The sequence below is a fragment of the Nyctereutes procyonoides genome, unplaced genomic scaffold, assembly GCF_905146905.1.
Source record: "Nyctereutes procyonoides isolate TBG_1078 unplaced genomic scaffold, NYPRO_anot_genome, whole genome shotgun sequence".
Lineage (NCBI taxonomy): Eukaryota > Metazoa > Chordata > Mammalia > Carnivora > Canidae > Nyctereutes > Nyctereutes procyonoides.
This window is the reverse complement of record NW_026575142.1, coordinates 10,190,326-10,217,866: the sequence shown is the minus strand read 5'-3', so window position 1 is coordinate 10,217,866 and position 27,541 is coordinate 10,190,326. Positions and strand designations below refer to the sequence as shown.

At 45.6% G+C, this 27,541-nt stretch overlaps 1 protein-coding gene across 3 annotated transcripts in view; it reads right to left on the bottom strand.

Annotated features, from left to right (window-relative positions):
* NFE2L2 (NFE2 like bZIP transcription factor 2) overlaps positions 1-20,218 on the bottom strand; it is a 33,417-nt gene extending 13,199 nt beyond the window's left edge. Inside the window, exon 1 of one of the 3 annotated variants that reach the window (XM_055308316.1) lies at positions 20,059-20,218. In XM_055308316.1, coding sequence (XP_055164291.1) covers positions 20,059-20,103 — 45 coding nt within the window. In that variant the 5' untranslated portion in view covers positions 20,104-20,218. Of the gene's footprint in view, positions 1-19,113; positions 19,257-19,622; positions 19,688-20,058 lie in introns of those variants that run through there. The other 2 variants (XM_055308317.1, XM_055308318.1) reach the window with 2 other exon arrangements.
* Positions 20,219-27,541: the final 7,323 nt, after the last annotated feature.

The window sequence follows — 27,541 nt, the reverse complement described above, 5'->3', positions numbered from 1 at the left end:
CCAGTAAGTCTGCTAGGTGCTGGGGATGCAAAGCTAAATAAGACAGTCTCTGACCTTAGTTTGGACACAGTAAGAAGCATACAGGAGCCAAGGCAGCAGGAAGGCAAGTATCATTAGGCTGCACAGAGAGACCTCATAGAGATCACAACTCACAAAAGTACCGCAGTCACAACTGTGAGTGTCCCACTCAATAAACAAGGGTTAAACCTGGTTTCAAAGGTCTAATCCAAGGAAACATTTGAAAGCAAAAGAGGTCGTGGAGGTGGAGAGAACAGAGAACAATGAATACAAGGCCAAATACTTGATGCATTCTTGGTCTCCCCTCTTGGTGGCGGTAATGGTTTACCCCTCTCCCCACTGAGGCTTGATTCCCCAGCTCAAGGAAAATTCTCAGACCCAGAGACTTCCTTCCCACATTTGGACTTTTAGGTCAGCATGACTCATGTCAGCTGAGCTGGGTATTACTGCTAATGCCACACTGTCACGGAAGGGCCCACACAGCCCCTTTCATTTTTCAAACAGGGAAACAGGCCAGAGGATGAAATGACTTGTCCTAAGGTCAAAGGTCAAGGATTCCAAAACCACCTACCTCTCTACTCTACAACCCTTGCCAGGTTATTTGGCAGATACACTGATACATTTTAGACCCATTTTAATTTTTAAATGGGCATCTCTTGCTCTAACTTGCCAGCTTGCAGGTACCTAACAGCTTCTGTTACAGCTGGCGCTTGCCAAGAACTTCATGGTTCACAGGGGTATTCGCCAACAGTATCTCATTCCAGCCTCACTGCAGTGGCCCAAGGGAGGTGGTTTATCTTCATTTAGGGATGAACACATTTAGGCTCTGGGCACCAAGCAACACTGCCCCAGATCACATGTTTGGCAAGAGGCAGAGCCAGGACTCCAATCCAGAACCGATTTGGGGCCTGCCACGCTCTTCCCAAGCCGTGGTGCCGCTCCCTGGCATTCACACCACAATGGGACAAGGCCTGGAAACTGCTGTAGCCCCAGTGCCCTCTCCCCAGGCAGGACATGAAGACTTGGACGCTGTCTCTCTTTACACTCAGACCTGCCTGTCCTGATGACTCATGGGTATCAGGTCCACCAGCACACAAGGAGAGGTTCAGGTTTAAATCTACCTTCCCATAAAGACAATATTTACCCGTTATGTCTTATCTGGGCTTTCTTACAATGGTCTGACTAAACTGTAAAGGAGTTTAGGGCATGACAATGTCTTTTTTTTTTTTTTTTTTGACAATGTCTTTTAGATAGATAACATATGTATATGTGGTACAAAATATAAAAGCTGCAACAATCTCCCAGTTACCCTTCCCCAAGGCAACTGCTGGCACCAATATTTTGTGTTTTCTTAGGAAGACATTCTATTAAAAACACATAAATAGCATATAATCATTGTGTTCCACACTTATTAATGTATTTTTAGAGACAGTTCTAAATCAGGGCATAGAATTGTTCATTATGATTATTTTTTAAAGATGTTAAGTAATCTCTACACCCAACGTGCAGCTCAAACTTACGACCCTGAGATTAAGTCACACGCTTCACTGACTGAGCCAGCCAAGTACCTGGCCCATTATTTTTATTTATTTTTTTTTAAGATTTTTATTTATTTATTCATGAGAGACATACACACACACACACACACACACACACACACACACACACAGAGAGGCAGAGACACAGGCAGAGGGAGAAGCAGGCTCCATGCAGGGAGCCCGACGTGGGACTGGATCCCCGGTCTCCAGGATTACCCTGGGCCGAAGGCGGCACCAAACACTGAGCCACCCGGGCTGTCCTGGTCCGTTATTTTTAATGGCTGAGCAGTTTTTCCTCATAAAGATGTACCAGAATAATATACTATTTAATAATATAACTATTTAATTAGTCTCTCATTGGGTTTTTAAGTTATTTTGGATCTTTTCCTATTACAAATAATTTTTATTGCAAATTATTTATTACAAATTATAAATACTGCTATAATGAATATCCTTGGACATAAACCATTCCCTAAAAAGGTGTGAAGACATCTGTGGAATAAAGAATTGTAAGGGGAACTGCTGGGTCAAAGAGCACAGCTGACCCATGAACAAGGTAGGAGTTAGTGGCACCAACCCCTCACATGGTCAAAAATCCACATATAACTTTTTTTTTTCCACGTATAACTTTTGACCAAAGGCCTTACTGGTAACAAACCGTAGATTAACACATATTTTGCATGCTCTAAGCATTATATATTATATTCTTACAATAAAGTAAGCTAGAGAAAAGAAGCTGTTATTAAAAAAATCAGAAGAAAGAGAAAATACATGTAGCTGAAAATCTGTGTGTAAGTGGACCCGCACGGTACAAGATCAAACCTGTGGTGTTCCAGGGGTCACCGCATAAGCATATGTAACTAAGACAGACGGTGCCCCACAGCTCCACACAGAGGTGGCGCCTTTCATACTCCCACCAGCAACGCGTGGCGGTGCCCATTTCCCACTTCTGTCCTGCACACCCAGCATCACGGTGGCACGTGGTACCCACATGATAAGTACATACTAACTGAACAAGATGTCCTGTATTAATTCCAGAATCATTTCAAAATCAGCCTCTCCCTCTCACTTTTTAACAATGAAATTAGGCTGGAGATGAGAATACACATGGCACAGTCGGTTGGCTCGCAAGCAGCAGCGCTTTAACCACCCATCTACGTCCAGCCTTGCTCCAGCCCACTTAACCCTGGGCCGGTGCCTTTGGAGCCAGGGGAACAATTGTAGGAGCGAGAAACCTAATAAGGGTGTGGCCTGCACAGGTAAGGGGCTGGGCGAGGTCTCAGCAGCTGGAATACCAGAGCACGTCGTCGGGCAGAAGCAGAAACCGCTGCCTTTCCCAGAGACCAGGCAAAGGTCAAAGGAAAAAAGCAAGTCCAGCCTGGCTGACCCATCTATCAAGTCCTTAAAGACCAGGAAAAGGATTCTTTCTAGGGAGGAGTCTCTCAGAACAGATGTTTCTCAATCATTAAATTACATTTAGAGCACACAATCGACTAAGAAAAGCTGACAGTGATCTTGGGGACCACAGTCCGAACCCAGGTCTATTGAGGAGGTTCCTGAGGCCAAGAAATGCTAAATGAGTAACCGTCTCATTTGATGAAGCAGAGCCAAGAAGGGGTCATATAGTCAAGCTAACACAAATTAAATTTTAAGGCAGACTTTCTATTGGAATGTCTCTTACTTAGGACTCAGGAAATACTAGGAATGACTTTAAACTTTTTTTTTTTTTAAGATTTTTACCTATTTATTTATGAGAGACACAGAGAAGGAGAAGCAGGCTCCTTGCCGGGAGCCTGATGCGGGACTCGATCCTGGGGCTCCAGGATCATGCCCTGGGTCGAAGGCAGGCGCTCAAGCCCTGAGCCACCCAGGCATCCCTAGGAATGACTTCAAAAACAGACCTTCACAAAACTGTTGTGTCGCACTGAACCTTGCATCCAAATTAACGGCCTATAAAAACCCTGTTATTTCACCAATGACTAACACTGCATTTTTCTGTGCAGAACTTTCCCTCACCCTGAAGCTCTAAATACCATGTAGTTTCCTGAAGACCCCTGCCCAATACGACAGACAGATCACCTCTGCTACCACAACAAAAGCAACTCAGAATCAACGTGGACTCCACCAAGTTCCCAAATCACAGAGACAAGCCCATGTACCCACATCCCAAACTTGTCAGAATCATCCAAGGGTTCCCTGAGAACGAGTATAATCCAAGAGACAGTTCTACACTGTCTTGGAAAAAGAAAGCCCTTGGAGACAGATCAGAAAACACGCTGACAAACATTCCCTTTTTGGGTGGTGGAGGGTAGAGGGAGAGAGCTAGCACCACTGACCCACCCAGGTGCCCGCAGGAGAGAGATTCTTAAGAGGACTCCACGCCTAGCAAGGAGCCCGACTCGGGTTTGATCTCACAACCCTGAGATCATGACCTGAGCCAAAATCAAGAATCAGATGCTTAGCTGACTGAACCACCCGGGGTCCCCTCTGTGCATTGTCACTTAATCCTCACATTACTCTGGGTGAAGATCAGTGAGATGAAGAAACTGAGTCTGACATAGGCTGAATGTCAAAGGTCGCACACTTGTCACCTGCATTTTAGGCAGAAGCAGCCTCCTCTAATCTAAAGGGCATGCTTACAAATCAAATCCCTGTTTGGTAAACCGTAATGCCTCCCTTTCTACTTCCACTCCTCAAAATGCAAATAAAATGAGGGTTTGCTCTAAGGCTGTTCCTTGTAGTTTGTTGGTGGCTTCTTCCTTTAAATCACTTTTGCTATCCTTATAAGAAAACAATACCATAAAACAGGCCTAGGCTTTTAACGAATGACCTAAATAATAAACACATGAAGTCAAGCCCTTACTCTAGTTCTCAAGGACAAAAGCTGTGGGTCTGGTTTAAAATCTTCCAGCTTTGGGAGAAGGACAAAGCATGAAAGCCAGATGTGTGGAGGTTTCCAAAGTAAATGTTCACATGAAGCAGGGAAATTACTTTTTACCTTATGACTTACTATTATTCCTCATGATTGAATCGTTATACTGCCCAACAAAAACACATGTCAGACACGGAATCGACCATCCTGTCCATCGGTAGGCAAAGCAAAAAACATTATTTTTCCTTACCATCTAAAGTAATTTCTCCTGAAAGGCCTTTTCTTCAGTCTGGATCTGGGGGCAAGTTTATGTTCTTTGCAACTCTGACGCCCACCGACTTTCCAAGGCCAAGCAAATCTCAGACCCAACATGGTAGGCTATCAGTCTCCATCTAGTTGTGCCATTTTATGGTATCTTTTAGCCTCACGTTCTTCCTCTGCTACAGGACAAGGCTGAGTTAGGTAATTCCTAAGATCCCTTCCTCTAAATACCTCTGATTCTATGATGCCCAAAATGTAAGTCTGAAATCTAATTTTGAATTTTAAGACAAGCTAATTTTAGCTTGTACCTGTAATAGATACTCTAAAGCAGTACTGTCCAACAGAAATACAATGTAAGCCACATGGAACATTTAAAATTTTTGAGTAGCCTTACTAAAAAGACAAAAAAAAAGATATGTGAATTTAATTTTACCAATATAATCCAACATATCAAAACATTAATATGTAACCAAAAATTTAAAATTATCAGTGAGGTATCAGAAGTGATGAACCCACTCAATCTACACACTACATATCTCACCGATACGATCACATGAAATGTAGTGTATTCCCAGAATAAAGTTATATTTAACAAAAAAATCTTAACACTTTGTTTAAATTTTTTTTCCTATTTTAAAATTTAAATCAAAATTCATTAAAAGTAAAAAATGCAGTTTCTCAGCAGCACTAGCCCCATTTCGAGGGCTCAAAAGTGACAAGCTGGTGAGCCACGGTGTATCTCAGAGGGAGCTTACAAAGTTAGCCCTCTACACTCCTATGGGGGGAATTCTATTGGGCCAAACTCTTGTGCTTTGCATATTCCTTCCTGAGCATACAAAGGGAACATGAAGCCTTCCAAATTTCACTAGGTAGTCTTTACACCACTAGCAATTATTTGTAAAAAGCTACTACAGTGACCTGCAGGTGCTAGTGTGAATCTGAATGCCTAAAGGGGTTCCGAGTGACTGAGCGGATCAGGTTGGTCCTTACTCTGCACTGGTGTAGTCCACACCCCATGTAATTACCAGACTATTGCAAAGCTCATCTGAAGAATGGGGGGAAGTAAGGGGCTTAAGTGATGGGGAAGCACTATCTGTTCCAACTAAGGATATGAATTAAGCTGAGTTTGGAAATTCTATTTCAGCTACTTTCAGATGCATACGTCTAAAGATGCACAACACCCACTGTTGTTGCCAACCGCCAGGCAGCAATTTGGACCTCTTACAGGAAAACTGTAATTAGTGTATAGATCATATTTCATGCTCTTAAGAACAGTATAGAAATCTTTTATTTTCCTTAACATTAACTTGTTAAATGAATATGTAAGGACAATAGTCACCTGGTGAGTTTTCACATTTAGATTTGAGTATGAAAGATCACAGTGCCGCAGATTCTGAATCCAGATAAAGAGAGAGATGACACAATCTAAGTAATACTAATAATGATGGTTACCATTTATTGTGCACTTTCTATGTGCTCAACATTTTTGCAAGTACTTGTGTTTATTATCTCCTTTACTCACACCAATCTGCAAGGCAGGTAGTATTGTAATCATCGCCCGTCTGGAGCAAGGAAACCGAAGCATGAAGAGGTTAAGTAATTTGCCTGAAGACTCCACTCATGTTCTAAATGAGAAGGAGATCCACTCCATGTGTGTCCCAGAAGCACTCCAACAGCACAGGCTTTACTGTGCTGAACAACCTAGGCCTCTTCAGGGAGACTACCCAGTGTGGTGCCAGTTAGGGCTCTGCTTGGGCTTTGCCACCTAACCTCACTGTGCCACTCCCATCAGGAATAACCACCAAGACACTAAGACCAGCCTCACAGAGTTGTCTTCCATCGGGGAAAAAAGTATGTAATGCCCCCTAAAAATATAAAGGACAACCAGGGGTGAGGTATTAAAACTGTTGATAAATTCAACTCCTATTGCGATGTCAAATGAACACGAGAAGCATCTAATTCTTAGGCTGCTAGGTCTAACTACTATATAAAAAATAGAAGGTGAGGTCATAATTTATTTATGTACAGACATCTGCATGGCAACATCAAAGGGTAGCAAATGTAAGTTTTCAGCTGTGTCACCTCCCCTCAACGGTCTTCTAGAAGGTCTTCTTTCCTTTTACCACTCTACTCTTTTTTTTCTTTTTTAAGGCCAGAGTTAACTCAGGGGTAGCTATTACAAAAAGGAACATTTCGGTCCTGAAAGCCTATAAGGAGGGGTAGGATTGGGAGGAGGACAAGGTCACAGGGTCAGCTCAGTCCGTGTTTGGATTTGGCCTTCTGCTAATGCACTTCCATTCCCCAAACTCCTTCTGTTCATTCAACTTGCCGGCGGACACCGCTCCTTTTCTAGGCCCAGAACACCGGAGTAAGAAATTCCGCCACAGGTGCAGGAGTTTGCCTGGGAAGGCGTTCCATGAGATGGCTTATCAATCCATGTCAGTACAGGGGATCCAGCAGACAGGCTGCAGGATCCAGCAAGGGAGGCTGGGGCGCAGGTGGCCCTCAGCCGTTACAGGGCACATGGACTGGTTTTCTGTCTCTGGAGACTTTAGTGCCCAACGTGAGGGACGTGCATAGGGGCGACCACGGGAGAGCACATTCACAGCAAAGAGCAAAAAAGAGCACTAATGCTTATGCACCTGCACGGCCAGAATTCAAGGAGGGGCTTCTTCCAAGAAATCTCGGCTCCCACACGTCAAGCATGCCCGACAGAGAAGGGGATTACGGTCACAGTAACCACAGCCACCATTTGCTGGGCGTGCGCAGCGGGCCAGGTCTTGTGCCCAGTGCTTCTCTGGCTTGTAAGAGCACCGAGGTAGGCGGCATCCACAGTCTAATGATGAGGAAGCCGAAGCATATCCCACCGCAGCAGCCTCCAGCTCACCCTCTCGGGGCCTCGGTTCTCTGCCTACAAAACCGGGATTACGTTCACCGCACAGGGCGAGAGCTCGGGGCTGAAGAGCCCGGGAGACCGCAGCTGCCACCGCCAGGGTCGCCAGATGCCCACTGTTAGCTGCAGGGGTACGAGCAAAGCGGGCAGGGGGGACAAGAAGAGGATACTGTTTGCCCTCTCTCCCAGGGCTCCTCCCTGGGCTTGGAAGCCAAGGGTGAGATGCACCGCAGCTGAAGGCAGTCAGAGTGAATGGGTCTTAGAGGAGGGCACACAGAGACAGGCCCCCCTGTGCCACCTTGGAGGAGAAAACAATCCATACCTCAGGCAAAGCGGCAATTTCTGGCTCGTTTTCCCTCCCCTTCCACCAGGGGAATGAATACACTGGCAGATGGATGGTTTCTGTTAGAACACAAACTGCAGGGTGTGCGAGCTTAAGCACAAGTGGTATCACAACGGGGTGCACAGGAGGAGGAGATCTACTCCCCGCCTTTGAAAAGGGGGCTTAAAAAACTCTTCTTAACTGGCTAACAAGGTGCTAGAGAGGAGAATCACAAATGCAGATCCTCCATTCGTGTGCGGATGCCAAGTCACCCAAGCCCCTCCTCAGCCTCCAACCTGGCCCGCTTCTGCTTCTGGGCCACAGTAACTTCCTGCCCACATCCAGCTCCCAGCTCCCGTGTCTTGCCCTTTCCAAAGCCTTCTGTGATTCTGAGGTCCTTACATAAAACTGGAAACGCCACACGTGGGCACTGAAGGGCTCTCTACAGTTAGCCCCAAATTAACCTTTTCGCCCCTAGTGACCCAATCCATTGCCGGAGTCCAGCTCCGGCCTGTAGTACCCCTCCTCGGGCTTCCAACTGGAGCTTAAGCCAAAGAAATCTTACTGACTTAAAAAAAAAGAACCTAGTTAAAATACTACCTCCTCCAGGATGTCCTCTCTGTGCAGCATCCCAGTTGGAAATGACATTTTCTCCTCTGACCTGTCACGGAGCTGTCACACATCAGAGATGAGCGTGTATAAACACCAAGCTTCTAGAGGGCAGTAATGCTCACTCTCACTTTACTGAGCAATTATTTTTTTTTTTTTTTTTTTAATTTTTTTATTTATTTATGATAGTCATCACAGAGAGAGAGAGAGAGAGAGAGAGAGAGAGAGGCAGAGACACAGGCAGAGGGAGAAGCAGGCTCCATGCACCGGGAGCCCGACGCGGGATTCGATCCCGGGTCTCCAGGATCGCGCCCTGGGCCAAAGGCAGGCGCCAAACCGCTGCGCCACCCAGGGATCCCTTTACTGAGCAATTATTATATAAACACTAGGCATGATGCCAGACAGCAGGGTTACAAAAATGAATAAAACACAGTCCCTGCCCTAGGGGAAGCCATACCTTAAGCAGAGGAGACAGAGATGGAAAGTAATTATGCCCAGTGACATAAAGCATGTATAATCCGTGTACAAAGAGCAAAGTGATTGGTTAGGAGGAGGGGCCATTTGAAAAGCAAAAGTCCCTCGAGGAAGACAACACATTTGCTACATTATCTTGGAAGAGTAAAACCACCTAGGGTGTGTAAATACCAAATAAATATTTGTGGAATGAGTAAGTAGACACTGAAGCCCAGGATTCAGTATTTTAATTGTGTATCTAAGGTGTCTGGGATCAAAGAATTCTAATTACTTAAATAACAAAGATACCGTGTTTAGTATCAGTCATGACCCAACCGCTGGTCCCAGAAAAATTACTTAATTATTAAAATTATTTCATAGTAACAATACTTTAAATTACTCTCTGAGTGCTCTCTAAAAACAATGTATTACCCCTTAAAAACTATAAACGCATATACCACTTCAAGTTAACAATAAAACTGTTTTTTGTTTTTTTTTCCCAGACCTTCCCCAGCTTCTCCAGAAGTGAGCGCATCACTGCGGTTCCCTCTCCTGGGCTGGCAGAGGGATGGGCCCTCTAGTTGTCACCGCGGTGCCGCGCATCCTGTGATGCGGGGTGGCCTCCACTCCAAGTGCAAGTCGGGCCCAGGAGCCAGTAGCACGCCGCCCGCTGACCAACACCCAGGGAGCTCCTGGAGGAGGACGCTGCCTTAGCCCGTCTTCCTAAGGGAGTCTCTCCCTCTTCAGCACCTAACAAAACACCCACAGTCAGCAGACAAGGAGAGGAGAAACGGAAGGAGGAGGAAGACGGAAGGGAGAGCAGGGACTCCGGGCATCCTAATCTCTCTTCTGCCATCGTGAGGGACGTGATCCTGGACAAGTTACTTAACCTCTTTTATTTGTTTTAAATTTATTTATAAATTAAATTTATAAATAAATTTCATTTATTCATGAGAGACAGAGAGAGACACACACGGAGAGGCAGAGCCACAGGCAGAGGGAGAAGCAGGCTCCATGCAGGGAGCCCGACTCGGGACTCAATCCCGCGACTCCAAGATCACACCCTGGGCAGAAGGTGGCGCTAACCGCTGAGCCACCCAGGCGTCCCCAAGAATTAATTTCCTACATTAAATTCCCTGCTTGAAATATCTCCTGTGCTTTCTGGTCTCCTGAACTGAACTCTGGACTGTTATATCAACAGGATTGTTAAAAGAACTAAAGACGACGAGCGTAAGAGCACAGGTAAATACTCCCACACGGGGGAATCTAAGGGCAAGCCGCATGCTGCAGAGTGAATCCAAGTAGCAAAGATTTAGGAAATCTTCAGGTAAATGTTCCAGGTCCTGCACAGCCCGGGGGGCTCAGCAGTTGAGTGTCTGCCTTTGGCTCAGGTCGTGACCCTGGGGTCCCAGGATCGAGTCCCACGTCGGGCTCCCTGGATGGAGCCTGCTTCTCCCTCTGCCTGTGTCTCTGCCTCTCTCTCTCTCTCTGTGTCTCTCATGAATAAATAAATAGAATCTTAAAAAAAGTTCCAGGTCCTTCTGAAGCTTCCTCGGGAAGAGTCCAAAGGTCTGTGTTCCTCCCAGGTTTGTTAAAAGAAATCCCTTAAGTTAGTTTCCTTTGTCCTCTCTCTGTCTCTCTCCCTTCCGCAAGGCCCCAAAGAGAACCTGGAATTTCCCCTCAAAGTCACCAAGCTTACTCTCACTCCACTGCCCTAAGGATTCTCCCAAACATGCAGCCTGGTAAAGGATTTTCCAGCAGAGGGTGAGCCTCTGTGTCTGGGGGAGGAGAAAGAAGCCTGAACTCACAGAATAGTTCTCATTCTTAATCCTGCTCTCAGCCTGGGAACCAGGAGAACGTCAGAGCCGGGCCTGCAGCTGGCACGGCGTGGACCGGCCCTGTTCCTGTCCTTTGGGGCTGGTTTCCCAATGTATACTTTAATCACGTTTCGCTGAGAATTACCAAGATCAAAAAACAACTTCAAAAACTGCGAATTTTTCCTACTGCAATGAAAAAACACTGGTGGTTTTCATTACTAAGATTTTCACAGTAATGAAATTTTGTTTTTGTTTTGCTACGTCAAAAAATTCAGGGCTCTTCAACACTCTCTAGATACAGCAAGACTCCCCAGGTCCAATGCTACAAAACAAAGCAGCAAAAAGGCCAGGCTCTTAAATCAATCCTCAGGAAGCAGTACCGTAGTTCGTCCCATCATGTGTCGTACTTCTGCTCCAATTCTGTTCACAGAAAGCAACAACACACGTTTATTATTTGCCCCGTATTCTAATCCCTTACAGGGAATAAGTTGGGTTTTACATGCATGTGCATTGCAGTTTTCTGCTGAAGCAGAGCAGACAAAGGCTGCCAAGTCCGGAGTAAAGCAAAATTCCATATCCCTTATCAGCAGGCCACCCACACAGGCAGTCAACACTGTCCCAGCCTCTTAAACCCCGACCCAGGTGCGGGCAGAGATGGGGACGAACCCACCCTGAATGATGCCTACTTTCCAGCAAAGAAGGGAAAAGGGTACTTAAGGGGAGAAGTAATTCCTTGAAATGCAAGTATGCACTGCATGCTGCCTAGATGTCAACACTGAACTCTTTCTGTTCTAAGGTACTTTAAACCTGTATTACATCCATCACTAAGCACACAACTCTTAAGAACAAATCAAAGAGCAAGATGCTGCTTTTTAGGGGTGTCTGGGTGGCTCAGTCGGTTAAGTGTCCGCCTTCAGCTCAGGTCATGATCCTGGGGCCCTGGGACGGAGCCCTGCATGGGAGCCTGCTTCTCCCTCTCCCTGCTGCTCCCCCTGCTGCGCTCGCTTGCTCTCTCTCAGACAGGTGGTTAAAATCTTAAATTAAAAAAAAAAGAGTTTTTTAAATCTTAAAAACAAAAGGAAGATTGGGTTAAAGGGTTAAAAGAACTTTGCACTGCTGATGACTAGAGTGAGAAAAGCAGCAGCTTCCCAAGGGGTGACTAGCGGCACCCTTCCAATGAGAGATGGTGGGAAGCGGCTGGAGACGGGCTGCGGACCTGCCTGGCCACACGGGGGAGGGGGGGGGCGGCGAAGGCTGGAATGGGGTGCGCGCTCCCTTCTGGGCCTGTTCCCGGCCCGTCTGCCAGGGGGGCTCAGCCAGCCGCGGAGGCCCTGATCGCACCCCGCTCTCGGAGAGGTGCTGCTGTACTACCCATGCACGCTCGCATCCATTCGGAAATCAGCCCCAGCATCCAAAGCTGTGTACCAGGAAGCCGCCCAAGGTTAAGTACGAAGGGCAGCCACCGCGGCCAGAACATAAAGGAGACTTCAGGCAGATTACAGGGAGTCCAAAAACTGACTTGCTGGAAGTTGCCCTGTAGATTTCAGGGTTTTGTTCTCTGTAAACAGAGAGGATGATGAGGCCGAGGACTGCAGAGCACAGAACTCCTAGGGGAAGGCAAAGGCTGTTCTGGCCGCCAGGCCCCTAACACCTCGCCCAGGCTTTCTGTCCTCGTGCCTTTTCTATGCTGGTCTCAAACAATCAAGACAGCACATTCTCACAGGTCACATTCCTGACCAAACACAGAAAAGTTTGGACCCAGTTGGAGAGAACTTTCTGATAACATAATTGTCACACAAATTAACTCGAGGAGCTCAAGTTCTAGGTATTGCATTTCAGACTTTTTGCCAGGCACCTTAAAACAGTTCCCAGATTCAGGTGATCACCTGAGGCTGTGAAGGTCAGTGATCAAGTACAAAAACACTTCTTGTCATGATTTAAGACAGATATCCTAATACCATACCTTCGACAGGTACCAAGCACTGAGCAAGGTGCTCTAGGGCAGTGGCTCATAAACCTGACTGCATGCTAGAACTCTTCAGAAGCTTAAAAAAAAAAAAAAAAAAAAATTGATGCCTGGATCTCACCATCACAGACAGACTTTGACTTAAGGAAAAGGCCTGTGTTTTTATTTATTTTTTTAAAAAAGATTTTATTTATTTATTCATGAGAGACACACACACACACACACACACAGAGAGAGAGAGAGAGAGAGGCAGAGACACAGGCAGAGGGAGAAGCAGGCTCCATGCAGGGAGCCCGACACGGGACCCAGGTCTCCAGGATCACGCCCCAGGCTGAAGGCGGTGCTGCCCAGGCCTGTGTTTTTAAATACTGATGGTGACTCTACAGGATAACAAAGTTTAAGAACCACTGCTGTAGGGAACAAAAAGTAATATGTAAAGTAGAAACAACCCAAATGCCCATCAACTGATGAGAAAATAAGTTAAATGAGGTGCATCCATACAGTGGAATAGGATTCATCCAGAGAAAAGAATGAAGACCGGATATGTGCTACCCCATGGTCAAACCTTATAAACACTACATCAAATGAAAGAAGCCAATCACACAAAATCACACAGGGTATGATTTCATTTATATGAAATATCCAGAATAGACAACTCCACAGAGATAGAGGATGAATGGTTACCAGGGACTAAGGTAGTAGTAATGAAAATGTTCTAAAATTGATTGTGGTGAGGGCACGTAATTCTAAATACACTAAAATCACTGCAGTATTTTAATTTTTTAAAGATTGTATTTATTCATGAGAGACACAGAACAGGGCAGAGACACAGGCAGAGGGAGAAGCAAGCTCCCTGCTGAGGGCAGAGCCCGATGTGGGACTCAATCCCAGGATCCTGGGATCACGACCTGAGACAAAGGCAGACGCTCAACCGCTGAGCCACCCAGGGGCCCCTGAACTATCTATTTTAAATGGGTGGGCTGTATGGTATGTGAATTCTATCTCATACAGCTTTTAAAACAAAGTACAGAAATATAAATTCTATGCCCAGCTTTCAACGAATTTATGATCTAGTTGTAAAAAACGGATAGGGAAAAAAAAAGGTACACAGTCAAAACAAGTATCAGATTTTAAAAGATGATTCAATAGAATTGCTAATGCAGTAAATAGAAACTTGAAGTGAGGCTTCAAAGCCAAAATGATCTGATGTTTTTTCTTACACACTCTATTAAAAAAAAAAAAAAAAAGCAACAGAGGGCTCAGATCTGGCCATATGCTGTTACTACAGGCCCCAAAATCTCCATTTCAGAGCTTGTGAGGAAGGAGTGACTACTTAGCATTGCCAAGGAATTTTTTTTTTTTTTAATCTCCAGAACACAGGCTGTTGATGGCATTAGAATGACTCTCAAGAGTCAGTTATCAACAGGGCCATTCAAAGATGGACTTGGTGCCTTAAATCCTTCTCATGCCCTGGATTTGTCTTTACCCCCACAGCCTGGGCCACGTGAATTTACATGCTCATATAGAAACTCTCATATATGAGGCTTTATGATATGCAGGTATTATAGGTCTCCTGCAATTAAGATGATTGGTTAGAAGTGCCTCTTCTCTCAGAGTTCCTAATTTTTTTTTTTAATCTCTACATCCAACTCATGACATTCACACTCATGACTCTGTAATCCAGAGTTGTATGCACTACTGACTGGGCCAGCCAGGTGCCTGTTCTTAAAATTCTTAATACCAATAGCTGAAAAGTGTTTACTGCGGCAGGGCCTGACACATAGACAACTCCCAACTTTAGGCAGAACAGAATTTTGTTTAGCAGTCTTGTTTTTTTTTAGGGGAGGGTCTGTGTGTGGGGGAGATTAGTGTAAGAAAACCAGTTTTTTTTTTTTTATTACTGTTTGGCAATGTATTATAAACTTGAACATATTTTTGCTTTTGTTTCTAGAAAACATACCATTATCAACTGAGCAACTGAAAAAGCTTTGTTGTATCTTTTTTTTTTTTTCTTCATGAGAGACAGAGAAAGAGACCTAGGCAGAGGGAGAAGCAAGCTCTTTGCCAGGAGCTCAATGCAGGACTGGGTCCCAGGACCCCCTGGGATCATGACCTGAGCCAAAGGCAGATGCTCAACCACTGAACCACCGAGGTGCACCCCCCCGCCCCAGCCTATATCTTAGAGCCTTTTATTTTTATTTTTTTTAAAGGAATTTTTTTGAAAGATTTATTCATGATAGACATAGAGAGAGAGAGAGAGGCAGAGACACAGGCAGAGGGAGAAGCAGGCTCCATGCCGGGAGCCCGATGCCGGACTCTGGATCCCGAGAATGCAGGATCGCGCCCTGGGCCAAAGGCAGGCGCTAAACCGCTGAGCCACCCGGGGATCCCCTCTTAGAGCCTTTTAAATAAATGTTTGTTGGAGCATATTTAAAAAGTAGGTGGCAATGAAATTTTAGTAACTTTTAGAAATCATGTTATCAATATATAAACTCTTTTGTCCATCTTACAGGAAATTTAAAACAAACATACAGCCAAAGGTAAAGGAGGCAGGCCAAATACTGCATTTAGTAAACCTGTCTTCCTATACCTTGGTGTGCAACTGACTTCAGCAAACTTTCAAAGTGGCTGGACCAGTCACTTAAATGCCTTGGGCTTACCCAGACTAACTTGGAGGCAGATCATCCCCTCGATGGCAGCAGCCTTAATCCAGACAAATAAGACAAGAATTCTGAAAATGACCTGTTTAACAATGAAGACTAAGAAACAGTATATTGAATTTTGAAACATACTGTACTCGAAACGCTAAATAAACTTCAACGAGATAGACCTGAGCTCTTATGCTTGCTTCAATTCAGAAATGCCCAAACAGGAGATTAGTCTTTAATTTGAGCCAACAGGTCTCTCCTACCCATTTTCCACTCAAGTTTTCCCCATGCTACCCACTGACCTTCAACCTGGCAGTCTATCCTACTTTTCAACATACTATGTATCTTCACTATCAAATTTATTTTTGACTCCTACTTCAAAACAAAAAAACCCAAATGGAACAGGAGAATGTACCAACTAACAGGGCAAATAAAGGTAAACAAATATTCCAGTAGCTAATAGATTTAGTTAAGAAAAAGGAAAATGGTCCCTGAAAAATGAGATGCCCTAACCCCAACCCTAACCTTACCCTAAGCCCTAAATCTGGAACACTGTGGAAATCCCAGGAATTTTTAAAGTACTATTATGTTAAGAGATAGTTCTGGGGCGCCTAGCTGGCTCAGTTAGTAGAGCATACGACTCTCGATCTCGGGGTTGTGAGTTAGACCCTACGATGGGTGTGGAAATGACTTAAAATCTTAAAAAAAAAAAAAGAAAAGAAAAAGAAAAATGGTTCTGCTTCTCTAAATTAAACCCCTCAGAGATCTCTGTATCTTCCTTAAAAGACCTCGATGCAGTAATTCCATTGACAGGTTGTATTTACTCTCACTGTATTTAAGAAGGTCCACCTAAAAAAAAAAAAAAAAAAAAGAAGGTCCACCTTCCCTAATATATACATAGTTACTGAATTTCTTGTAAATGGAAAAAGTGTGGAGATTTCTGCCTCTCCTTTCTGGAGTTTTTCTCAATTAATCCACATTTTAAAGTGTGAGCTTTTCCACCTGTTTAAAGTTTAAGTAGTCCTGGTCTGTTTTTTGTTGTTGTTTTTAAAATTTTATTTATTTATTCATGAGAGACATGGGGTGGGGGGGTGGGGGGCAGAGACACAGGCAGAGGGAGAAGCAGGCTCCATGCAGGGATCCCGGTCTCCAGGATCACAACCCAAGGCCGAAGGTGGCGCTAAACCACTGAGCCACCCGGGCTGCCCAGTCCTGGTCTGGTTTGGACGTGGTTATTAAAAGCCATTGGAGTCAGACTAAGTTTGGTTCCCATCTCTACCTCTGAACACCTCAGGTGTCTGGCTGGCTCAGTCAGTGGAGTGTGTGACTCTTGATCATGAGTTTGAGCCCCACATTGGGGGCAGAGATGACTTAAATCAATTAATTGAAAAAGTAGTTGGGGCACTTTATTTATTTTTAAAAAGATTTTATTTATTTATTCATGAGAGACACAGAGAAAGAGGCAGAGGGAGAAGCAGGCCCCATACAGGGAGAGACATGGGGCTGGATCCCCAACCAGGGACTCCAGGATCATGCCCTGGGCTGAAGGTGGCGCTAAACCGCTGAGCCACCCGGGCTGCCTGACTTGCTTGGGACACTTTAAAGCTGGCCTCTTGGCCTCTTTGTGCCTCTTTTCTCTCCCTGGAAACAAGATAATAGCATTTCCCATGGGGTTAGTGTGGAATTATGCATGTGAAGCAATTATTGCAGTGCCTGGCATGCAAGGGAGTGCCCAAGAACTTGTCTATGATCATCTTTGTGCCAAATCCTTCCTGCACCCAAGAGTTTGCACTGAAAAATTAACCCCAGATCAAGAAAAAAGTAAAGTATTGTTTGTGCAAACCTTCTTTTACATTACGTTCAGCCAGTAGGTAGGCAATTCCCAGAAAAATGTGCTTACAGTCCACAGAGGGGTACTTTATCTCATGTAGCTCTAAAGGATATTTCATCCTGGATAAATATTAAGAGAAATAGTGTATTTGGCCTTCAGCTCATCCTGGTAATCTTAAAGAAAAGACTGGAGTTCTTTTTTCTGGCATTGTTTATAAAAACCCAAGTTACCAAAAAAGAAAGATTCCAAAATGGCCCAAATTATTTTCAACGCAGGAAGACTGATGTGAAATGTGTATTTATTCTCTTGACACACAGCTTTCATAATCTCTCAAAAGTCTAAAAAGTCGTTATCTAAAAAGTCAAGTTGTTCTATCCATTCAGATAAGAGGCCTGTCCTATTTTTCTTTTAAAAATAATCAGTCTAAGGATCCCTGGGTGGCGCAGCGGTTTGGCGCCTGCCTTTGGCCCAGGGCGCGATCCTGGAGACCCGGGATCGAATCCCACGTCGGGCTCCCGGTGCATGGAGCCTGCTTCTCCCTCTGCCTGTGTCTCTGCCTCTCTCTGTGACTACCATAAGTAAATAAAAATTAAAAAAAAAATAATCAGTCTAGTCCAAGATCAACTTCATCCCTCATACATAAAAGTACTTTCTCTCTCCAAGACACCCTCGAACCCTCGGAAAGGGTCATGGACAGTTCTTTCCACCTAACAGAAATACAGGCTCTAAGGCTCTTCTTACTACCCTGTTTATCAACAGCTCTGCACACAGGATGAAAAACTGTATTCTAGCACCACTTCACACCTGGAATTTCTTTGACAAAGGACAGAATCCGTTTCTGACGGTGCTGAAATCTTTCCAGACTCCCAATAATTATTTAAGATGCATCACCACTCACGGACATGAAACGGATTCCAAATTTTACTCCATTTTTTTTTTCACGGTCTTCAGATATGAAAACGGTGTCTGATTAAAAATGGGAAAGCAGTTACTTTATCAAATGAAGCTGAAAGTTCACATTTAACAGAGAGAGCAGTACACATGCTCCAAGAGCTTTTTGTGTATTGTACGGAATGTGAAATTACGCAGTTCTTTATTGTGGTTATTTGAAAATAATAGAGGGCTCTAGGCTACAATGTAGAAAAACAAAAAGTCCGTTAGCCTCTTATATCCTTCGGTGGTAAAGATCACTAAATACGGGGCTATAGCGCTGTGCGGATTACTGCCAATTAGCAGCGAAACCTTGGAAATCAAGGTTTACACTTCATGCTAGTGTGAACTGCGGGAATACAACCCTAATCATTGCTGGGACAAAGTTCAAGGCAAACAGCTTTAAATGACCAAAAAAAAAAAAAAAAACCCCAAAAAAAAAACCACCAAAAAAAAACCACCCAAAAACAAAAAAAACCCAGCACAATCAAAAAATCATCAACTTAAAGCCTTACTTTATTAAATTTTCAAGATTAGCCTGAAACTTCACATTTAAGAGTATACACATGCGCTCCCAACTGTACCTGTTACGTTACACATTCCCTTAAACCGAATTTTCCCTAAGAACTCCATTACCCAAACAAAACAAAAACAAACAAAAAACCCAGAAAGGTAAGTAAACAGTTCTTTGAAAAGTCCCTACAAAGTAGGAACAGAAACTTGCTCTCACTTTTATGACAATTTACAAAACTCGTTAGCAAAACATTATGCAACACAAGCGTCCCTCCCTCTGCCCTATAGCCAAAAAAAAAAAAAAAGCAAGCAACGTGCTAGGACCTCGAGACAAGTTCTCAAGCAAACGGAGACGAAAACCTGTACCACGCGTCCACGAGACCAATATCCCAGGACGGCCGGAAAATCCACGGAAACGCTCGTGTGCGCTCCAAAGCCTTACCCTTGACAGCGCAGGGCAGAACACCGGGCCTCACACATTTTGGAGCCGCGGTGCTGGAACGCTGGAGCCCAAGACAAAGCGCCCAGGGGAAAACAGCAGTTGCGCAACAGCAGCCGCGCGGCCCGGCCCGGCCCGGCCCGTGACCCGGCGCGGCGGGGGCGCAGGCCGGGCAGCGGCACAGGGCCCCCCGAGGGCCGCCGCGACGGCCGACCGGCCGCGGACGCCCAGGCCGCGCCCACGCAGCAGCCGCGCGCCCCCCGAACGCTCCGCGGGGCCGATTAGCCGGGGCGCGGCCGGGCCCCAGCCCGCGGAGGAGCGAGCGCCGCCCGCTCCGGCCGCCGCACGTCGGGGCACCGCCGCGCGCCCTGCGCCCAGCGCCCTGCTCCCTCCCCCGCGCGGGCGCCGCGCGCTCCCGCCCGCCTCCCGCTGCGGGCCCCGCACAGCAGCGCCCCTGGACGGCGGCGGCGGCCGGGCGGGGGCTCCGGGGCCCGGGCCGGAGGGGGCCTCACCTCCCCCGAGAGCGGCCCCGTGACTAGGCACATTTCTCCGGCTCCGAGCGGAGGAGCAGCGCAGCCCCGGAAGGGCCGGGCCGCGCCGGCTCGGACCGCCCCCGCCCCTGCCCGCTCACGCCCCGGGGGGGCGGCCGGGGCTCCCGGGGGCGCAGCTGCCGGGGCGGGCGGCGCGGCGGCACAGGCCCCCTCCCCCACGCGCGCAGACGCGGCCTCTAGCCTCCCCCGCGCCCTCGGGGCCGCGCCCCCGCTGCCCCCGCTGCCCCCGCTGCCCCCGCTGCCCCCGGGGTGCTGGCGGCCCCTCGGGTTGCCGCCCCCCCCTCCGGGCCCGGCGCAGGCGCAGCGGCTCAGCCTCGGGCCGTGGACGGGAGGCGCCGGCTCCCCGCGCCCCTGTGCCCCGTCGGGCACCGCCTGGGCTCCCGGGTCGGGGCAGCACCTGCTGCGACGGCAGTCCGGGCGGCGGCAGCTCCAGGTCCATCATGGTGAGCGGGGCCCCGTGCTCCGGCGCTCCCCGACGGCGGCGCTGCTCCGGGCTCCCCGGCGCTCGCTGCTCCGCGACGCGGCCCGAGTGGCCAGCCCGGCTGCCGCCCCGCTCCGCCCCCGCCCCGAGGGCGGGGCAAGAGCCGGGGCCCTTCCTTCCCCGGCCGGCGGCGCGGGCCGAGCTTCCGAAAATCCCCGCCCCGCCCCCGCCCCGCCCCCGCCCCGCCCGGCTGACGCAAGAGGCTCGCTGGCCGCGGGCGGGGGTCCCCCTGGGCGGCCGCGGCCGCGGGCGGGGGGGCGGGAGCTCCCCATTCCCCCCCTCCGCCCCGCAAATAAAACCTACGCTCCCGGGCCGCGAGATTAAGAGCTGTTGGCCGAAGGTCGCTCGGGTTCGGCCGCTTTGAAACAGTTTGAACAGTTGGAGCCAACACGCCTGCCGACCCGGCCGGGGCGCCGCTACCGGGCTGCGCCCCCGAGCCGCGCGGCCGCGGAACCCTGCCCCGCCTTATCTCCCCGCGCGCCCGAGAGCGGCGCCAGCCCTGCGGCCGGGCTGAAGGTTGGCCCCGGGCCCTGCGCCGCGCGAGCCGCCCTCTCGCCCTCCGCCCCCCCCCACCCCGGGGCGAAGCGGGCGGGCCGCGCGGGGAGCTCGTGCTCGCGGTGACCCTGAACGCCCTCCGCGCGCTCCCACGCGCTGCCCTCCGGCCCGGCCCCGGGGGGCCGCGCGCAGGCGGGGAGGGCCCTCTGGGTGGGAGAGTGGTCAGCACTGCCCAGCAAGAGATCTCCACCCCCACCCCACCCCGCCCCCGCCCCCGCCAAGAGCGTCGCGGACCCAGCTTTGGATTTTAGGAGTGAAAATAAAGACGACCCAAGTTACAAAATCGTTTGTGTAGTATGGACCCGTCTTGCGGAAACTATGTGTCTAGGAAAAGAAATGGAAAGTTGTTCACCAAAGTAGGAGTTGTAACGTCACGAATGATTTTGATCTTCCGCGTTACTTTACGTATATGTAAAGTCTACAATGAATATGTATTACGTTTTACATTAAAAGAGATTATCTAAAAATTAATCGTCCACAAAAAACTTCAAGTACTTGAAAACAGGAATGTTGTGATATCTTCTACGATTTAAGAGAGAAGGGATAGATGGTTTTTCTTTTGGGCATTAACAATCTAACTCTCTAAAATAATGCCTGTTTTTAGTTTCCAGTTTTTTGGAATTATGCAAAGTCAGGTGAAGTAGACTGTGTTGGCAGAAGTTCTACTATTTCATTCAAAAACCTGACGGGGGGGGATCCCTGGGTGGCACAGCAGTTTGGCGCCTGCCTTTGGCCCAGGGCGCGATCCTGGAGACCCAGGATCGAATCCCACGTCGGGCTCCCGGTGCATGGAGCCTGCTTCTCCCTCTGCCTGTGTCTCAGCCTCTCTCTCTCTCTCTCTCTCTCTGTGACTATCATAAATAAATAAAATTAAAAAAAAAAAACAAAAACCTGACGGGAACAACAACAACAAAACCAAGCCTGACTATTGCAGATCAACGCCCAAAAAACTGCAAAGAACTTACCTTCTGTTGGTTGCGTAATTTGACACTCCCAGGATTATCTGTAAATTTATATGATCAAATATTCCTTGAGGTAAGTGAAGCCTAAATTAATTGCTTGTAATTAAAGCAAACTTCTTCAACTTGAATTAAACCTTTTCAGCTGTTATTTGAAGAGCCTGCAAAATGATCTGCACACCAAAAACAAGCTTAGGAGTAATTATTTACAATGAACCTGACATGAGACATGCAGAGACATAATGAAAAGACATTTCTGCGTCAAAGAAGGGCACAAGAGTATATTGTTTAACAATTCCAGTTACTTATTAGAACTACTACTTGGGAGAAAGTGGACCATGAACCCAGGAGGTAGGAGATATCAAAGTCGTATATGGCACAGTTGCTGCCCTCAAGGAGTTTATAAAGTGTTTGGTATTTCCTGTTAAGCAACAAATTTCCATTGAGTTTAATGAATGAAATAACCTTTATTTTTAAAAACTGCAATTGCTAGGAATGTATTATTTTAGGCACCTCCAGAGTACATATTTTCAAAGGGAGGAGAATAATATGATAACAGTCTAAACATGTTAAAGAAAAATAAACATTAATGAAAAGCTGCTTGATGTTAAGGGGTGGTTCCACACCAGGAAAGGGAACTCCAGTCTCAGACTATCTGTGTCAAAGAAGTTCCCAGTCTTTGTAGACGCTGAAATGACATCTCCATGTGAGAACCTGGGCCCTTCTTTGCCTTCTAGACTATTGTGCTGTGGGGGGCACAGACACTTTGAGAAGCTCCAGAGGAACAGAAAGAGGATGCTGGTTTTCCTCTTGTGTCCTGGTGCCATGGGAATCTTTACTGCCTGCCCCCAATTTGTTTCATATTCTACTACATTGCACATTTCCATTGATGTCTGAATTCTTTGCTGTCTTTGGAAAGACAACACTTTCTATATGCTTCAAATATTTCAGAATTATAATACTTTGTTCTAGAGTTATTGTAAAAAATAAACATCAATTAAGTTTTCTGAGTACACAAAGTTTGGATAATGGTGATGCAATGACCCATTTATTTCACCTTCTTCTCTGTGATCTAATCTGCCAAGTTTGCAAGGCTATGAAAGCCTTTTCAAGAGAGATTGCAAGAGATCTACTGCTTCAAAATCCTTCATCACTTTGAGGCTTCTTCCCCCTTCTTTTTGACTTTCTTTTTAATTGTACTCCATGTTTGGGACGCCTGGGGGGTGGCTCAGTGGTTGAGCCTCTGCCTTTGGTTCCCTACGGGGAGCCTGCTTCTCCTCTCTTTGCCTGTGTCTCTGCCTCTCTCTCTCTCTCTCTCTCTCTCTCTCTCTCTCTCTCTGTGTGTGTGTCTCTCATGAATAAATAAATAAAATCTTAAAAAAATAATTTCTACTATAACATAGTGGATACTATCTGGCTCAAACATGGAGTACAATTTTTTTTTAAGATTTTATTTATTTATTCATGAGAGACAGCCCCGGGGGGGGGGGGGGACAGAGACAGAGGGAGAAGCAGGCTCCATGCAGGGAGCCGGACATGGGACCGGATCCCAGGACTCCAGGATCACGCCCTGGCTGAAGGCAGACGCTAAACCGCTGAGCCACCCAGGGATCCCCTATAGTGGAAATTCTAAATTTGTCTAACTAACAGTTGGAAAATATTGGGTAACTAGTTTCCGAAAATGGTGCCCAATGAACCACCCCCTCCTCATATTGATGTGCTTCTATAGTCCCCCCACATTGAATCAAAGCTGGCCCTGAGTTGCTTTAACTTGTAGAAAGAGGCTGAATCTGATACTAAGCCAGGACTCTGCCTAAGCCTTAAAAAGTCCTGAAAGCTTTTAATTTTATACTTAGAAGTCAGCATTCATGGAGAAAGTCTATCCTCATGGGAAGAGAGGCCACAGAGAAAACCCTGAGGGATGAGACTCCAGGTGGAGAGGGAGCCTATGTGAACCAAAGCACCAGATATGTGAGTGAAGAAACGGTCTAGGAAACTTCCGGCCCACTTAGCCAAGTCCCCCTAACTCCAGCCCCAGCTGCCATCTGACATCATCGAGAGACTCCAAGCAAGACCTAGAGAAGACTGCCTGGCTGTGCCTAATCAGCCCAAAGAATTGTAAGAGACTATGGTCAATTGTTTTCAGCCACTAAATTTTGGGGGTGGCTTGTTTTGCAGCAATAGATAACGAAATAGCATATATTAAATATCAAAGGCAAAGTTTTTCCTGGCTGCTTTTTGTTTGTTAACAATTATTGGAAGCACATATAGGGATGGTATTTAGCAATTTAATAGAGTCTCAAACCCTTAGAAGCAAATTGATTTCCCTGTGAGTGAGGAAGGTATTTTTCCTATAATGTATACTTGTTGCTACATCCAAAGTATGTCACCTTCTCACAGCGTGTATCAGTATCATACCATTAGATAGATGATGGTAGATGATGAGATATTCTTACCAGAATACACGTAAGAAACACAGACATTTCATCAATTAAATAAATGGAGATATAAATGCATATAGAAATTCTGGCTCTGACATGATTTCATTTATACCAGTTATGTAAGAGACTTGCTGAATATCTGCTGAGGGAATTTGAACTTTGGGAGCAGCATGCCCAGTGGATAAACTGAACTCCTGTATAGCAGTGTTCTAAATAATAGGTGTATTAACTTCAAAACACACCCATAACCTTGGTTCCTTGGTGTGCATACCTCACTATGCAAACTACTGATACAGAGAACTATCTCCAAAGCCAGTTTTAACTTGTATAGTTTCCTGCTGATAATAGAAACAATGCTCTGCAGAAACTGCAGTGCCCTGAGTGAAGAGAAAAACCCAGACTTTTAAAGAGTACTTTTGAAATGTGTGTTGATGCTTATATAAATATATATGCAGGGATCCCTGGGTGGCGCAGCGGTTTGGCGCCTGCCTTTGGCCCAGGGCGCGATCCTGGAGACCCGGGATCGAGTCCCACGTCGGGCTCCCGGTGCACGGAGCCTGCTTCTCCCTCTGCCTGTGTCTCTGCCTCTCTCTCTCTCTCTCTCTGTGTGTGACTATCATAAATAAATAAAAAAAAATTAAAAAAAAAAAAATAAATATATATGCATAGAAAAACTGAACATATGCTCCAAAATGATAATCATTCTTTTTTTAAAAGATTTTATTTATTTATTTATTTATTTATTTATTTATTTATTTATTTATTTAAGAGATAGAGAGCATGATTGGATGAGAGGGGCAAGGGGAGGGAGGAGCAGGCTCAGGGCCAACATGGGCTCCATCCTGGGACCTTGGGAGCTTCTGGGACCAGAGCAGAAGGCAGATGCTTAACCAATTGAGGTGTCCGAGTGCCCCAATCATAATTACTCTGATTAGTTAGATTACTTATGATTTTATTTTTCTCATTTTTGCCTGTCTGTATTTTCCTAAATAAACATATATTACTTCTATAATATTGAGTAAAAAAAGTGGGGGTGAGACATGAGGAAATGGAGGAACACTTGCTTTTCTCTCAAGTCACTGGGTCCATTTCATTTTCAAATTGAATTTTAACCACAGGCTTTGTAAATCTTTCCATTCTGTATTTACTAGAGTGGAGCCTGGAGAATTTGACCACATCTTTAAGTACGGATGTGGTAAGGGTCTAAAGATCCTTTGCTCTTTCAATCTATTGCTATATTTGCAAAGTTTCATTCAGCAGAATCAGAGCCCCCAGACAAAGATGGAATTTTGAGTACATTGAGTAGAGACTAAACCACAGCTTTGGAGTGATACTCAAATTTGCCCATACATAACTTTGCCATATAAAAAAAATAGACTACATAAAAACACTTATACCTAGAGCTATGTCTGCAAGGCCAGTTACCAAATATTAATAAGGGGTGTCAGATATCAGATAACTTTTCCTTTTATTTTGTATTTTTCTGCACTGTTCAAATATTTACAGTAAGCATTTTTAGAATTAGGGGGGAAAAACAAAACTTTTCATTTTGGACAAACAAAAAGCTGAATACAATCATGGAAGAACAAAGTATCCTCATGGATGGGACTTTCAGACAAAGTCTTTAACACTCTCAGACTGGACTGTGCAAAAGAGAAGTAAGATTTGCCAAGGTATTTGTCCTTTGGCATTTGCTATTTCACAGATTTTCATTTTGGCCTTTGAGCCAAATATTGGAGTTAAAAGAACCTTTAAAGATCTTCTGGCCCAAAGACGGCAAGTAAGTTTTACTTTGATTGCCAACTCTATGATGCTTTGTTGAGAATTCAGAAGCACCTTCCCAGTTTGGTTTAAAACTTTCAGTGATTGATTAATAACGTCTACCACAGACACAGAATGGCTGGAGTAGTGGCACACACAAGGTGTTTTTCCTCAATAATCTAGCCCGATTCTCTACTTTTACATTTGAGGAACCTGAGGGGTCAAGTGGTTTACCAGTGATCACAGAGCTAGCTATTGGCAGAGCCAGGAGTGGAGTAATATTTCCTGATCCTGGCATTACTTTCTTCCCATGCAACAAATTGACTAGGACTTTGAAAGGCAAATTTAGTACTGACCTAGCCCTAAAGGTCAGTTGTAAATTTTATTTACATGCCAGCAACTTATTTTTGGAGGAGATTAATAACTCAGTTTATTAATGTTATAATTATTTCATGTATTTAAAAAATATTCCCTACAAATCATGGAGACAGGAGTAGGTCCAATAATATAAATCAGAGGGCTACAAAACGATGATGTTGAGTTGCTGAGTTGTTGAGTCTTTGAGTTGCTCAAAGCTCAACAAATTATTTTCTGAAGCTGGCCGATTCTAAAGCCAGGCTCAGTCCACTCTAGGTCAGGTCTCTGTAGAGTCCCTTGGCTGTGCTATATTTACTGAGACTACTGACAGCAAGGCTCCATGGAGATTACATTTTTCCACATTCTGTTTAATTAATTCCCCGTGGACAGAATGATAGAGTATTTTTCACTAGAGAGAAAACTTGCAAACAAGTAAGAGAACAGAATTTCTACATGTAGAAGAACCTCAAAGTGAAGGGCAAGAAAAAACTAAATGGACCGTTTGCAACTTTGGCCTTTCTACCTAATGGTAGGGTTTTTATTTTTCTATTTCAATGAAAAGGTCTAGGAGCCTTTTATAAAATGTACTGACAAGACTATAAACAAATAAAATCTTAAAAATGGGACGCCTGGGTGGCTCAGGGGTTGAGCATCTGCCTTTGGCTCAGGGCGTGATCCTGGGGTCCTGGGATCAAGTCCCACATGGGCTCTGCCTGTGTCTCTGCCTCTCTCTCTCTGTCTTTCTCTCTCTCTCTCTCTCTGTGTCTCATGAATAAATAAATAAAATCTTAAAAAAAAACTAAAAAAGACTTAAAGACTATAAACTATTATAAGCCTTGCACTTCTTCCAATAAATTAAATTCCTCTGGTTGTGTGCTTCTAAAAAGCTTAACATGCAGGTAACTTTGCTGCCAGTTGAAAGCTATCTTTCCTGGTAAGGTTTAGGTATCTGTTCATCACATTTCCTTCTCCTAAAGAGAGAGAAAATATTTCAGTCTCTGGGGTTCATAAATTTTAAGAAGTTTGTGATGGTAAATGTATGAATTCACTTGCCTCTTAAAAATTAAGTTTTGAGGGGTGTCTGGGTAGTTGATTAAGTGTCTGACTTTGGCTCAGGTCATGATCTTCGTGTCCTAGGATCCAGTCTCACATCAAGCTTCCAATTCAGTGGAGAGCCTGCTTCTCTCTTTCCTTCCTTCCCTTCCCCTGCTTGTTCTCTCTCTATCTCTGTCTCAAATAAATAAATAAAATCTTAATAAAAAAAATAAAATAAAATAAAATAAATAAAATAAAATAAAATAAAATAAGGGTTTTGACTATGGGCCA